This window comes from Netta rufina (assembly GCF_964035555.1).
Source record: "Netta rufina genome assembly, chromosome: 1".
Taxonomy (NCBI): Eukaryota; Metazoa; Chordata; class Aves; order Anseriformes; family Anatidae; genus Netta; species Netta rufina.
In genome coordinates this window covers 109,736,935-109,753,406 of record NC_140123.1, presented here as the reverse complement: position 1 = coordinate 109,753,406, position 16,472 = coordinate 109,736,935, and the positions used below count along the sequence as shown (strand labels likewise).

Below are 16,472 nucleotides of genomic sequence, written 5' to 3'. Positions count from 1 at the left end.
GCCAATGTAGTCCTGAGTTCACAGGCTTTAAGATATGTAGGGCCAAGCCCAAAGTAATACAGATGGCAATTCTTTTGGTGGCAGTATCATCCATAATATTGTAATGATTATTTTTAAGTTTTTGTAAATTTAACAATATAGAATTGTGTATACAGAAAGTAGTTAAGCCAATATTAGCCTCATTACTGCTAAAGCACATGTGCAATTTGCAAAATACAGTAATTCTGAAATTTCTGCACACCCAAAGACACAGCCTTCACAAAATCACATTTACAGATAATATCTAGGATTCTACAGAAAAAAAAAAAAAAAAAAAAAAAAAAAGCAATATATGATCTCTCCCATACCACATATTGGAAGTCTGTAAGTCTGTTACATCAATATGCTACTTCGGGCATTTGATCCAGCTTTGGAATATCCAGGAAGACTTACACCAAGAGTAACAACATCTTCATCATTTTTATGGTCTGACCCAAACATCTTCGGATACAAATTAAAATAAAAAATACGTTTTACCTCCTAAAAAGTAAAATGAATGAAATGGAGCATCTGATTCTTTTTTTTTTTTTTTTTCTTTCCTTTAAAATTTATGACCTATTCATAGAATATATGACTATGATGTACTTAGTGATTTTTCATCGTTTTCAGATTAACCTGTATGCTTTCACTGTTTCAAAGTCATTCCGTTTTCATGCCAGCAAATCATTTAGATAGCTAATTCTTTGTAAAAAGATTCTGCTTTTACTTAGTCACTAGAACAATAAAGACCAGGACCTTCTGGATGAGACTGTAGATGTTGCAGTGCTATAAATTAATAATAGTAACTGAGTGAATTTCATGTGTCACTGTAGGCTCTTTCAAGAGTTTATCTTAGATAAACATTCAGCAGTTCTTGCTTATGTAAAAGTGTCTGTTCAGCAGCTTCCTCTTGGATACAGTTGATCTGTGTTACACATCACTTATTTATACTAGCCTAACAAGACAAATGATGACTGTGTATCTGCTAGGAATTTGGTTAATTCAGAGTATTTTGCTATAGATTCTTGACTTCTGCAGACTTTTGATTGAGCTCTCAGCCAGGTTGTCTTCCAGACAATTGCCTAGATGAGATTCTGGGGGCAGGTGTTAACTCTGGAAACCTACTTAGTATTAAACATACCTGTCTCTTTGCTACTGACTTTGGAGACGGCACTTCTATTTATTTCTTTTCTGGTCATTGTTCTTCACAAAAGACCTAATTGAAAATATCTGTTAAATCATGTCTCTGGTTTCCTTCTTCTTCTCTCCACGGTAATTGGACGCGTATTGTGTTTGTGTGGGAAGGAAGGAGGCTCTATAGCAGTATAGCAATATTGCTGGGGAAAGAACATTAAAATGGATAAAGGGATTTCCTGGTGGTATAAATACCTGCACACGACGTCCCTGTGCTCTGCAGCCCTTCTGTATATGTATATGTAAGTACAAAGACTGGAATACAGTTGGAGCTGCTGTTAATCACTCAGGATCTGTTCTGTTAGAAAACAGGGGAAGGTGGCTCTTTGTCTTTCATCTCTTTGAGGGTATGACTTGCCAAGCGTTTGCTTCATCTGACACCTTTGTACCCTTGAATTCTGACTCTTCTCCCTCTCTGCCTCTGATAATGCATCACAGCGCAGCAGAGTGCCTGCCAGTTTCTAACCATGCGACCAATGTTGTCTCTACAGGTACTTTTTTAAAAATAATATTGCTCTCTATAACTCTCATTTATAATGTTTTTAGATGATACGCCTGCATCAAGTTTCACAATATTTAAAGTGTTTGGTATCATTTATGTGCAGGACTGGAAGTATTTTAAAGTAAAAACAATTTCACAAAACAGCATCATGAGTGAATAAGGAACACTCACAATTTTTGCATTTCAGCCAAACTTTAGCTTTCTCCTAATTTATTGCAAGATAAAATAGAGTAGGTTAGAACAGGTTCAAATGCTGACACTTTTTTACCATTGTAGTCTTAATGATAATAGTTGTGTAAATAATTGAAAAATTGTTTATGTAACCACAGTTTTGAATTATATAAATTATTTTAAATAGGAAATGTATTTAAAATAGGTTTGAATACTATATGGAAATGTTTTCAAGGAGAAACATTGCTCTTTGAAGCATATTACATACTGAATAAAAATGAAAATTGAAGTGAATGTTCAAAATTGGTGATGGAAGTCTCATCTACATTTTGGAAATTCAAATGTTTGTGTATATAACCCAAATAATTACTAAACTGTCTCAGAGAGAGACAGAGAGAGAGGAATTTCTTGCAGCCTCAAATCTACGGTTATGGGATTCTAGAATACAACAGTTACTGAAAACTCAGGAACTGAAAAAGAAATAGTTTTGATTTGTTTGAAACTGCATAAAGGTAATGATTTTACTTGGAGTCTTAACAAGGAACAACTCTTTTGCTGAATGCATTGGAAATGAAATATTTTAATAAAATAAAATAGCATATAGGTAATGAAAACTAAGCATCAGTGTTACCTAATGTGATCTTATATGCTAGGTATGCTAGGAAGCTCAAAATATCCTAACACAGTTGTTGCTAGTAGTGTTAGTAGGGACCTATATAGGAGAATTTAAATTTTACATGAGGCCACATTTATATATCTGTATTATAGCAGTATTTTTTAGATTGTTTATTTTTCCTTATGGTTCTGATGTAGGAAAAAATATATGGTGAGAGGCAGTATTATCAAAAGCATTTTCAGATCTGTTTTGGATTTGTTTTTTGATATTTTCTAGTTACACCACAAGGACAAATATGACTAGTCAGTGGGAATTTGATTCACAGGATCACATTTAGGAGGTGATCCTGTGAGAACAAAAGTTACAGAAGGTGCTGTTTGCAATGACTAAAGGTTTCCAAATTTTGTACATAGATTCAGAAATTGTAATAAACAATGCCATTCTGGTGAAAACATCTAATGAAAACTTGTGGAAAAAAGTAGACTTGAAAGAATTTTGAATAATGACTTATTTAAATGTCAGATTTTATTAAAAGACATGTAACAATGCTGCACCATTAAATATGAGTACTTTTGTTCAAATAATATACAATATCATATAGTTTTCTGTAGTACCCTATACATTTTCATTATTATTATTTAAGTAGCATCTTCCTCCCTACCTAGTATCAACTCTTTATTAGTAAGTTGAAAATGGTAATTTTTATTTATAAAAACAGTACAGACTATGGATTAAGAAAAAAAAAAAAAAAAGGAAAAAAAAAAAAGAAAACAACAAGTAAACACCTAGATCCCTAGTTCTTAATTCAACAGAAAAGCTGTATTGCTCTAAGTGCATGAGTATTATTAATGTAATTTCTATTTTGGGTGTGTTTATACTTGTACGGGCATGCTTCTTTTAGTAGAGTTTATAGACGTGTCTAAACATGACATTTTACTGTTATTACTGTTGTAAAAAACAGAGATTCTAATCCCTAATTAATTATTCTGTTTTGAACAACTGGAATGTGTGATCTAAAGTGCAGTTCTACATATCTGAATGCTCACAAACATGAATTTTTAAGATTACCCTTTAGAACAGTTGTTAGACGGGACAGTGTACATGTTTCTGCTGTCTGCTTACCTGTCAGGAACCATAGCTTTTGCATTGAGTAAAATGTTGTCTGAATCTCCAAGCATTGGAGATAACTGAGCACGGAACAGAAATACCTCTCTTCATCATAGAGTGAGCTAGAAAATGGTGATTTCTGTATTCCAGGAGAAGTGGGAAATAGAGCATAGCTTCATCTTTCACTGATGAAAGTTTGATACTGTTTGACCTCTTTGCTGATTTTCTTGAGCAGCTGGAATATTGATCTAGTGAGGCAAGAAACCAGTGGAATATGCTTCCTGAATCTCTTCCTCAGACTTATGCTTTTTGCTATGCTGCCTGGAAGACCCCTGTGAAAAGACTTGGAGATAAATTCATTGCATGCTTGCTGCTGCTGGTGATAAAAAATGTTGATATAAGCCAAACTTTTTAGATAAGCCCAGAATCTATCATCCTGTTTCCTGACAACCTGGCAAAAGCACCATGAAATGTTTTCAGTGGCTTGGCACTTGTGAAAATGACTTCTGGATGCTGCAAAGCAAACGTCCCAAACAACTGCTTTTAAGAACATAGGTCTTATGCATGCATAAAATATTGCCTTCCTATATGTGTGTGTTCACTCTGGGATTTTATGATAGTGAAGGCAATGATGTTTCTGGAAACACAAAACAAGTTTTCATATACGAATAAATGAAATGGTATGTGGAAGTTGGGTGGGGAGCCTCTTCTTGGAGAGTTCATTGCTTTGCGTACTCAGCAGTATATATAAACTGTGGCTAGATCCATAGATGTTGTTTAAAATAATACATCAAGACCATGACATGAAAATTTCTGGTTTGGGCTCAAAAGGTATCTCACTACTTGTAGTGGCAATCTCATCTGGTGTGACTGGGCCCAGTGTTCTGGACTTCCAGCAGCATCAACCTGATGGCCCAGAGTTAATGATTAGAGAAAAAACAGTATACGAGGATACCTTCTACTTCTAAACTGAAAGGATGTATCTTGAGTCCTTATACATTTTCTTACCAGTCCAATCTGTTTTGTTTTTGATCCAAACTCCTAAATGCTCCCATCTCCATTTTGCCATGATGACTTTGGGAAATACATTGGCAGGACTTCATTACTCTGTGCCCTCTTGTCACTACGGAAATCAACCGTCTACCTATGGGGTGATGGCAGGTAAGAGATGTAGCTTAAACTGGATGGGCTACTAGAATGTTGATTTTGGTCAGTTTTCATTTAGAGGGATCAGTTCAAGACAACTGCTTAAAGAAGACAAGATAAATGTGCATTAAACTTGTAGCATGGAAACTGTGACAGGATTTAGAATCGATATTTGAGAGTTATGATCAAGATTGTTTGTTTGGTTGTTTTGCATTTCTACCAGTTTAAACATGTTGGGATAGCTTTCAAGGCCAGAAAAAAAAAAAAAAAAAGTTTGCAGTCAACGTATGTTTTTTCTGAATGCCATAAAGCAGTATGATGTGCTTTCACAGAGATGATCATGGATTTTTCCACTCACAGGTATGCTAGCATCACACTCAGTTTTAAAGTTTCAGGCCAAGTAAGAAAGCAGAAATATTATTCTATGTAAATTCAAGTTGCCCTCATTGAGACAATTCCATGAGCCAGATTAACACACAGCCCAGGAAATAATTGTTTCTCAGAGCCAATCCAGATCAAACTCAGCATTTGATTTCACTTAAGATTGAAGGAAATATTTCACTAAGCTGGTATAGATTAGTACATCTGTATAGGGACTTCTTACAGACTGACAGTAGACTTCCTTCACTGTGTGCAAATGTCCAAATCTTCCCATTTCATTATCCATTAATCTGTCTAACCTGTCTATTGCAAATGTTCCTGGCATTGTTTAGATCCCCTGGTAAAGTCTGTAGGTATTAAAAAAAAAAGGTATTGCTCAGAAATCTATTGTGTTCTGTTCCAAAATAAATAGATCTTCAACCTTCTCCTTTCTTTTTGTACCCTTGTATTTCTTAGGTATCAAGCCTGCAACTCCAGAGATGCTATCAGCAAGTCTCTCCCAGAGCCGCATTTTACAGACATGCAGCATGCCACATCCAAACATAGTCAATAGTGTCAGCACCTTGCAAAGCAAGTCCTTTTCTTTTTTTCTAGTCTTTTCCTTATTCTTTGGGATTGTGTGTGTGTGTGTGTGAGGTTTTCCTATCTGAAATCTATAATGACATGTCACAGTTTGACTATGCAATACGTATGGCTATGGGTTGTGAAAGTGGTTGCTATTCTGCTTTTGTATATGGAGACAAGAGAAAGACTGGGTCTCTTGGGAGATCCTCACCCTTGCTCCTGGGTAGCCTTTCACATAAATTACATAGAAATATTACAGATTTGGTTATGAGATGACAAAGGCATCTTTTCATAGTTTAGCAGAATAACTGTATGTAGTTTTCTTTTGGGTTTTGCTCAGGCAGCCTGACTCCTTGCCTTTATAAATTCCCTGAGCACGCCCTGAGTGCCAGCTCCTGTGCTCTGGGCCACGGCTTCACACCCATGCACCAGTCCCTTCTCGGCGATGATCCCACAGCTGCAGACTTCAAGCAGGAATTCCGCAGGAAAAGCAAGTCTGTTGAAGAGCCTATTGATATGGATTCACCTGAAATCAGAGAGCTGGAGAAATTTGCTAATGAATTTAAACTGCGGAGAATTAAGCTGGGTATGTGCTTTTTGTCAGCCAACAAAAGGCTGAAAATTTCCAAAGAGAGCTCAATTATGTCTGAGTGTTTTATGGTCTGGTCCATGCAGTCATATAAACATAACTTTAATCCTTGCCTTGTATGGCTAATTTTTTTCCATTCCTAGAAGACTTGCACAGAATTGATAAACTTCAGCTTTTTGCAGCTTAGTATGCAGAAAGTAACTGTAAAAGTTCCTGCTTTTTGAATTATTTGTCTTCCTTACAAGAGCAGAGGCATTTTTTGTTGTTGTTGTTCACTAAGTTGCATTCAGTAGCAGGTGCATTAGTTTTTGAATAGCTCAAAATTTTCTGCAGCTGAGGGCAGCACATTCTCTAACCTCTTGTACCCATTCTCTTCCCCATGAAGCACTCCATCTCACAAGATGGTGCAATGCCACCTCAGTATACAAGATGGATGACATCCATAGCAAATTTTTCACACCAGTAGGAAGATTTTCCTCCTGTTTTATTTTCTGGTAGCATGGCACAGGTACAGCAGCAATTGATTTCTTTGTTCCTATCTGATGGGATGATGTGAGATGAATTGTATCAGTAGATCTCTGGTGAGCTGAATATTGGGTACTCCAAACAAAAAGATGCAATTTTGACAGTATTGCTTATAGAATTATATTGTAGCATTACAGTCATAGGGCATCTTTCTATTAAAAAAAAAAAAACAAACACACACACACAAAAAAAAACAAAAACAACAAAAAAAACTTTATAAATGTAAGAAAAGAAAAGAATACAAGATTGTTACATGTGTCTATGCATTATTTCAATAGCTAGAAAGCTCTTGTGTTCCATTTGCAGTATAAAAAATAAGGACTAAAGCAGAAATTTATGGTTTATAATAATATTTGTGTACTTAGGTATTTTCACTGTATATCATGTATTCAACATCAACCACAACAGAGGAAAGATTATCAGGGCCCCAAGCTATTAATCAGTGTAATTATTACTCCATCTTGATGCAGTAATTTGTGAGGGAGCGAAACTTCCTCTGATGTAAACAAATGGCAGAGAGACTGTGAGACTGAGCTTAATGCTCTGATGGGAAAAATGCAATTTGCAGAGGAAAACTAATCCGAGGTTGAGCTTTACAAGAGAAGACAGAGTTAATATGGGCTTTGGGTCTGGGACTGAGAGACACAGTTAGTGCAGTCAAAAGGGAAGCAACAGGCTGCCTTGTGAGACATTCAGCATCTAAAGAGATTGTACTCATCCTGGCGCAGAGGTAGAGAGGGAGGAAGACAAGCCAAATTATTCAATGCACTCAATGGAGAGCTGCTGTTTATCAAGTCAGTGCCCACATGTAAAGTGCAGCACTTCTCTGATCGCTTCAATTTAGGCATCACAACAAGTAACAGGAGGCCAGCAATGCTGCTAGGGATTAGCTTATTGCCATGGCATCCTCTAAAGAATGGTTATGGGGTCTGGACCTTTCTCAGATCCCTAATCTCAGAGCCTGTAAAACTCTGAAATCAGCAGAAGACTCCACACAGCTCTGAGGTGAGCTGAAAGTCAGCCTCAGAGACCTCTGCAGAAAGACCATCCTGAAGACACCACAGGCACACAAGTTTCATAACAGTTGGCAGTGAAGGCTGAAGTGTAATAATGACAGTAACACTTTTTAGAAAGCTTTAGAGTGACATTTTCCTTTTAATTTTTGACAGGTTATACACAAACCAATGTTGGGGAAGCGCTGGCTGCTGTACATGGCTCTGAATTCAGCCAAACTACAATTTGCCGGTTTGAAAACTTGCAGCTGAGTTTCAAGAATGCGTGCAAACTGAAATCAATACTGTCTAAGTGGCTGGAGGAAGCAGAGCAAGTGGGAGGTAGAGAGCTGAAATCCTCTGAATATTGACTACAATTAGACCATAATATTATAAATACTTTGAAGGACTAATATGCATCTTCTGTAAATAAAGGTTTTTGTTTTACCAGCTTTAAATACTAAGATGTGCCGATGGCATGTCATGAATTTTAGTATCTTTTTTTTTTTGGGTGAGAGAAGAGGGGCAAACTGAAAGGCATAGAAGGTACAGAACAGCAGAAACATCATTTTGCCTTCTGGAAGTCATTTCCTTCGGTCCCACTGTAGTGAGCTAGTCCCACTACTGTAGCATTGGTCAGTCATTACCACTTCTTTAGGATCTGCAGGACAGTGCGTGCAGCACTGAACTGGCATTCTTCACTAGCAGAAGACTCTTCCTTCCAGTCTGTGGAATGCAGGATGTGGCCATGGGATAAAGAATTTGAGTTCAGTCAGCTAAGGCAGTCCTCTTTGAATCCCTGAAGAAGAATAGCATGACATAGAGGTTTTTGATGTGATGTTTTTGTTGCCACCTTTTTGCTGCTTGAGGGTTCCCTTCCTTTTGCCCTGTTAATTTCCACTTGTAGAAAGAATTCTGAGGTTCACTGGGCTAAGCTGACTTTAGAACAGGTTGGTCGATTCAAAGGAAATGGGTTGTTTTAAGGAAGCACCTTTTCAACAGGATGAATGGCAGTGATGTGAAGCAGTATGCCTGGAGGTGATTGAAAGCCAGGACTTACCACTGTGTGGCACTCACCTACCATAGGAAGAAAGAGATGATCTTAATACTACTTCTTGCATTTGCCATTATATTCAACAGTAGGAAACATTGTTAAGGAGCTGATTCTGCCACACAGTTCATTTTCCTTTGAACCAAATGGAACCAAAACCTCTTAATGTGGTCAGCACATCATAAAGATCACTTCTAAGGGGTTTATGGTGGGTAGCAGCTTCTGACTGTGTGAGCATTGGTGCAGGCTTGAACTGCAGGGTAAGATCATGCCTGCAGACAGTGGCCTCTGAAAAAAATGGGAGACTTGTCCACCAGAAGGTGGAGCAGATGAATAAATGGGATAAGTGCTTCTTATTTCTGAAGAAAGAGGGTGAGGTAGCTGAAAAGTACGGAGATAGACTGCATCTCTCCAGGCAGTACCCAGCAGGCAAGGAGGAAGAAGGTATGTAAAAGGAGGGGGCTGATGTATGGTTCCTTGGGTACACTGGCAGAGAAGCAGAGCCAGTGCTACTTGCAGCTTTACCATTGGCACACCATTTTTGCTTATAAACATTTATAACTGTAGTTAAAATAATGACGAAAGATCTTAAAGAAAGAAGTGTAACTGTGCATGGTGCCCTTCTTGCAGTGCTGCCAGCAACAGTATTTGTTACACTTTCATCTGTCTTCAAACAAAAGGATGTTTTCTTTCTAGAGATGATTGTACTCAGTTTCCATTCCCTGTATAAGTTAACTGCTGTTTTGTTTTTAATACAGCTTTATACAATGAAAAAGTTGGAGTGAATGAGCGGAAGAGGAAGCGCAGAACCACCATAAGGTAATACATATTTATGGGTTTACACTTTAGAAAACCCTTTGGCTAAGATTATTTTATTTTATTTTATTTTTTTTTGGGGGGGGGGAGAGGAGAGGAGGAAGTGAGGCTGAAATTGAGATTTTTTTTCCTATTAATGAATAGTTAATAAAAGATAAATTATTTGAAAATAGTCTAGTGAGAAACAACAGCATACCCCTCCAAGCCCCCAATTTTCTCCAAATGTACTAAATTCCCCAGTTAAAGACTTTTGTTTTCAAAATATTGCAACATACTTCAGTATGAAAAAAAAAAAAACAACAACAACAACAAAAAAAACATTTTATTACAATTCTGCCCCAATCTTATAATCTTTATATAGTAACATAGCAGAGCACTCTTGTTTTCATTTATGGGAAGTTCTACATTATACCAAATGAAATTGCATTATTTTTCCACAGAATTGTGGTCTAGGAAGTCTGAGGATATCTTTTGCAGGTCTCTCTCCCTATTTTTTTTTTTTCATCTTGGGTAACCAAAATTTACTATCAGTCTAGCCTCAAATCCATAAAGAAATAAAGTAGGCTGGTAAAAACATGTTATATAAACAATTACTAAATAGATAAAGCCAATAACATGATGAAAGCAACGGTATAGGGTATGTTCTTCTCCTTTAGATAAACCAAACTCTTATTGTTGATGAAGAAAATTCCCTCAGGGGGCCTCCAAGGAACTGTAGTACTCTTCCACAGAAAGGAAATTTGGCTGCCTTTGGGCACAAACCTGGTGCTGTCAGGCCTTACCTCTTAGGGTACTGCACCTGTTCTTTGAACAGGGATCATATCCTATGTGCAATGTCATCTCCCAGAGAAGTAGGCTGCTCCATGGCCCTGCAATCTCAGAGTCCCACAGTGACAACTCATATCTTCTCCTCTCCCCTTCAACTTGGGCTTTTCTTTTTGAATCATATTGCCTTTTATATAAGAAATAAAATTAAAATGCGATTTCATTGACTTTTAAAGTATTCCTCTAAGGGGATGCTTCTCAGCTAGAAGTGAATTGGGGATAGGAAATGCTTCATTGCTCATTTGCTAATCACAGCACCTCAAAAGGGATGAAATTTTACTCTTGGGATGCCAGTTTCTTCTCCCAGCTTCTCTCCAGGTGAGTAAGGTCTTCAGGGACAGTGCCATGCCCTTACACAGTTTGTGAATTACTGACTGACTGAGAACAGTGAGTTCAGAGCATCTCTGTTCTAGGCAATTTCCCTTGGCAAGAGAAATCCCCTGAAGACCATTCCTCTAATATTGTGGGTTTTGCTGTTATTGCTTTTTAACAACTGCTGAGGAAATCAGTCTTCACATTAAGCTTATTATAATTCTTCCTGCTTTTATATCAAATCTCATCTCATTGAGACCATCAATTCTGGCAAGTTTTCAAGGGCACAGATAATTGAGGGGAAGTTCATATCCAATATAGTAAGAAAATATTAATTACTTCTTTGAAGGAATGTAGGACCTCAGTTTGAAGACCTCAAACTAATCAGGGAGAGGGACTTATATGAACTGTAGCTTTACTCTTAGCAATTCTTAATTGATGTTTGAAGTCAAACTAGAGGTAAAACAGAAGTCCCACTAAATACATTAGGTTAGTTATACCCTGGGCAAAAGCTCCTTAATTTGAAGTTGTGGAAGTTATTTTATTTTCTATTTTCATCAGGAAAACTAAAAAACTCTAGTCAAAAACAATTAACTATACATCTCTGTGTGCAGAACATTATGCTATTAATAGGTAGGCTTGGTAATGCTACTGAAATTTTCAAAATATGCCTATAAATAAAAGACCAACAGCATATTACAGATGAAATAACTGGAACTCCAGCAGCTATTTTGTACATTTGTATAATGGAAATACCCGTATCTCATTTCCAGAATAAAGCATGAAGTGCCCTCTTGTGTTCAAAGAAATTACAGCTACTGCTGAAGCTAGTTTTGGGTGCACCCTGTTGCTCACAGGCAAGCATGTTACAGATACTCTTAAATTTTTGAGAATACGTTAACACAAATAGGAAGTGAATTAATGAAAGATAGTACTCTTAGCTTACTTTTTTATTCAACTGCTAGACTTTGTCACTGCTGACTGTGAAGAATAGGTTAAGACTGTATTATTTTTAGAAAATGCAACAAAAGAGACTGCTGTAATCTCTGATTTCTAAAAGTAATATTGTGTCTGCTCCATAACAAGGTGAGATATAGAACTTGACACAGCACGTCCCAGATGATAACTGATGAAGCTCTTCCCCTTTTTAAAGGTGAATGATATGACACAATCAGGTGACCCCAGCAATGTGCATTCGCTGTGGCTGGGGCAGAATGGGTGGTCAGGTTTGTTCTCATTCCCAGGGTCTCATTCATGTCTAGTTAGTAGCGGTTCTAGATGTTCTAGAGAACATCAAGGAGCACAAATATTTCATGATTACCACTAAAATTGTACTGAACTTGATGGTATTTTTGTCTTTAAATGACTCTGTGCTGAAATTCTGCATTCCTTTTTCCTAACCCCTAATTTCATGCATTCTGCATGTTATGATGTCCACATCAACAGCATGCTACAGCAGTAAGTTCTATGGGTTTTTATTTACTCAGCAAAAGAGGAAACAAACCAAGTCATTGACTTCAGTACTCTGACTCAATCCTTCTAACTAGTGGCAAAAGCCTGAATGTGTCAGAAAAGTGTCTAAAGGTGAAATTTTGTCCCTTTATCCAGTATTGCTGCCAAAGAAGCCCTAGAGAGGCACTTTGGAGAACAAAGTAAGCCTTCTTCTCAGGAAATTATGAGGATGGCTGAGGGGCTCAATCTTGAGAAAGAAGTTGTGAGAGTTTGGTTTTGCAACAGAAGACAAAGGGAAAAAAGAGTGAAGACAAGTTTGCATCAGAACGCGTTTAGTTCTATTATCAAGGAGCATCATGAGTGCCGGTAAATCTTTTTCATGCATAGTTGTGGATTTCTGTTTTGCTTTTTGTAAATATTTCAAGTACTTTGTTGTTTTTAAATATATATATATATATATATATATATATGTAAAAATCAGTAAAACACTTGATTCCCTTACAAACTAGCCAGCTTCAGCTGCAATGTAGTGTGGAAGATCTGATTTTAATGTAAAAATTCAGGAACAAATTAAATGTTACAGCATATATTTAAAGACTGGGAGGCCTCTGCTTAACTGCAAGGAGCCTATTATGAATTTGTGTAACTGGAAATGCTTTACAAGTTGCCCAGGTAGATGCAGTTTCCCTGTACCGTGCCTTCCTTGCGTCTGTGCTACATTTAATGATTAACAGAGAGCCCTGTGTAGGTAACCTAGGCATGAGGAAACAAACCCTTTGTGTTACACATGAAGAAAGGTTACAAAACTTGGTATCAGCCGCTGTTGTTTGGAAATAATTTTGCCTCTGCACATAGATGTAATTGCTTACCCTTCACCCCATGGTAATTAGCTAAATGAGCTAAATCTGTGAGACTGTGAGCCATTAGGCACATGCAGGGTCCTGTCTCCAGCAGCAAACACTGAGTTCACTAAACTGAACATGAAAAATAAGTTAGAACCTCGAGGAAGAGGAAAAGGTGAATAAGTGACCTTAAACTTGTGGTGGTGGTGATGTCGACTATCTAGTTATGGCCGAAGATAAAAAATACCCACAGGATCTTGTGGGACTGCCACTAGTTGTGAGCGAGCCAGGAAGGCAGGCAGAGGAGCGCTGGGTGAGGACAGAAGAGCTGCCTTTCCAAAACTGGCTGAAACCCAGGTACCAACTCACAGAAGCTGCATGCCACTGACTGAACTGTTTCAGGTAACTTCCTTGTGTCTGTTCAGAGTGAAGATATGAAAGATGTGCCATAACTGTGGTCTTTATTCATGGTACAATAAGTTTACCAGTACTGACATGTCCACACAGCCCCTAACACTTAATGTACCACTTAACTGCCTTAAGCAGACACCAACTATAAATGACCTTTTTCTTTATGCTAATTATCAAAGGTATTTCTTGCTATTTGATAGGGTGCCTTAAAGTTTGATTTGGATAGGTTTAGCTATAAAAATCGGGAAACAATTTACCTTACCTTATGACTTTGTGGCTTGAGGGAAAAACTAGAGGATTACCTTTATTATTATTATTATTATTTATTTATTTATTTATTTTTATTACTTTGGGCTTTCTCTGCAGTGTATTTTTTTTTTTCTGATTAAATCTTTTGTGGACATGCTTGCACCAGAGACAATGTATTAAGCTAAAAAGCAACTTTTTTTTTTTTTTTCTCTGAAATAAGTATCCACACAAAGCATTTATTGCACTGTACATTCCTACTCTCTTACACTCCACTAATTGAAAACAATCCTTCGTCCTCCCCTAGCCTAGGGAAATAATCACGGGGAGGAAAAAAAAATAAAGGAAGAAAAAAACTTTACTAACATAAACAAACAACGAACGACAAAAAAAAAAAAAAAAAAAAAAGGAACAAACAAACAAAAACACCAAAAAAAAAAAATGCCAGAGCTTCACCTATCAGAAAGCCAGACACTAAGAAACTAAATTAAGGACTTTAGTGCTCACCAGGGATAGATTATCAAGCCATCTCATCAGCCCTGCTCATTGTTATTAAATAGTCCATTACCATATATGTATTTTACTCTTTTCCCAGGACTGAAATTAAGTGAGTACGTGCAAGTAGTAATGGCCGGATAAATTTTATTTTTCCATAAAACAGACCTGATGATTTAGAAAATGTCTAGATAATAGGCCCACAGAAAGCAAAGGGGTTTAATGTTCAAGATCACTTAAAAGCAGTGTGTACAAGTTGTGTTCTCATACTGCTGTATATTAAATGGTCTCTTTTTACAGTGACCATAAGCATATTCAGCTATGGAAATTAGGCCTCTGGATTAAGAAAATATATTTTTATGGGTGAATTGCACTGCTATAACCCCTTAATTTAGAAGTAGCCTCTAGTCTAATAATTCAAATGGGAGAAATTATGTTATGTTCTCTCTTCAGATAATCCTCATCACTAGCGTAGCTCACCCACAACAGCAAAGACTGAGCCTTAGTCTTTATCAGCCACGTGTAGATTATTAGCTTTCCAAAAGGATGAAAGATAAATGCATTTGAGAAGACTGACAGTCAGTGAAGGTGGTGGCATGCATCTGTGTACCTTTGACGTTATGTAACCTAGTGTTATGTATGTTGAAGCTACAGACAAATATGAATTTTATTTATATTGTAAGTTATTTTGTTGATTATAAAAGAATTCCTAAAATGATATAAGCCTGTATGTTCCCCTCCTTCCCAAATAAAGTATTCCTATATATTTGGTATTCCACATAATGGTTTGTAGTTTTTTAGCTGTGTATTTTGCTGATGCACTTGTTTGTTTTAGCATGCTGTAAGTTAATTCAAGAACAGACTTACCATAAAATTGTGATTTCTAGTTTTCCATAAAGTCTCACAAGTGAAGACTAATTGCAGAAGCATAGCAAAATAAAATGAAAGGTGACATGCAATGACATTTTCTTGCAAAAGAATGACAAGAAGACTAAATGGAAGAAGCAGCCACCATCTAACAACATCTATCTGTTTCCATGGAAATACTAACAAATTAGAGTAGAATTGTTTAAAAAAAAAAAAAAAAAAGGATGAAATCAATTTAATGTGCTGCAGCTGCAGCTTTTAGACTTAGAGAAAGTAGCAATTCAGTGTTTTCTCTAGGAACAACTTACTCACTGGATAATTGCCATCATCACTCTTGGTTGGGAGAAAAAAAAAATACTAGATAAGACTTCTGAGGGTTAGCTTTACAAGCCTGCAAGTAAGTTTAGGTGGTTGTTTGACAAGCATGGGCTGCACTATTTTTCTTTTCTTTTTTTTTCTTGCTCTTACTTTTCCTATGGTAACTTTAGGTAGCATTAAAACTAGAACAGAGAGAAAACAAGGCATTACACTAATATGTAAATATGTGGTTCACCTGTCTCCTAAGTGCTACGTACTCTGTCACTCTTGTCTGAAGGATACAACAGGCCTAGAAAGGGTCCCAGTACAGGAAAAGCTGATGACCAAAGGTAAGTGGAATTAACTAATTAAGCTAGGACTCTCTCTTCTAGATATGTGTGCATTTACAGGGGTCTATTGAATTATGAGCTGTTCCAAAAGGGTGGATGGAGACAGGTTATTCACCATCCTTTGTAATTTAAGAACTGAGAATCAATGTGTTAAACTAGAAGAAAACTGAAGGCATTTAAAAAAAAAAAAAAAAAAAAGTGATGGTTCTTAATGTTGTGGGGACTACATGTATATTGTGGAAATCCTCTACCACAAAGTGTGGGTACCAGTAGTTTATTTACATGGCCAAGTTCACAGAAAAGAAAGCCAGTCAAAGCTGTCATATACAGTGAAACTATGCATGGTTCTAGGAGTACTTAGAGGCTAAGAGATATTATTGGTCATCTGTGTTTATCTTATTCTCATGTTTTCTTGGGCACTGCCTGCAGGTACTAGTGGAGTAGGATTCTGGGTGAGATGGACTTTGGTCTGGCTCAGAACAGACATTTTTACATGCATCAAGCAATCATGGTGTTCTTCTTGGATAGATTTTCAGTTGCTGTTAAAGTGTCAGCAAAGATAAAGGAGTTTGAGGACTTTTAATTGTTGTTGTTTTTTAGTCCACTAAGAATAATTTAAAAGGAATGTGTTTCCTTGTAATGTGGTTATAGAGAGCTACAAAATACTTACCTATAGTTGAGACAAAAGCAAGCCTGCAAACTT

General features: G+C 36.9%; 1 protein-coding gene across 4 annotated transcripts; it reads left to right on the top strand.

Moving 5' to 3' along the window:
• Nucleotides 1-1,561: 1,561 nt before the first annotated feature.
• On the top strand, nt 1,562-12,631 carry POU1F1 (POU class 1 homeobox 1; the record flags this gene model as incomplete). Of its 4 annotated transcripts, none has more annotated exons than XM_084306279.1 (7): nt 1,562-1,703; nt 4,704-4,769; nt 5,592-5,709; nt 6,044-6,285; nt 7,983-8,147; nt 9,615-9,675; nt 12,418-12,631. In XM_084306279.1, 7 exons carry the CDS (start codon nt 1,562-1,564, stop codon nt 12,629-12,631), a joined length of 1,008 nt encoding a protein of 335 aa, XP_084162405.1. The 4 variants fall into 4 exon arrangements, with proteins under 4 accessions (XP_084162405.1, XP_084162404.1, XP_084162407.1 ...); XM_084306278.1 differs by having other exon boundaries at nt 4,620-4,769; XM_084306281.1 differs by lacking the exon at nt 5,592-5,709 and having other exon boundaries at nt 6,040-6,285.
• Between the last annotated feature and the right edge of the window lie 3,841 nt (nt 12,632-16,472).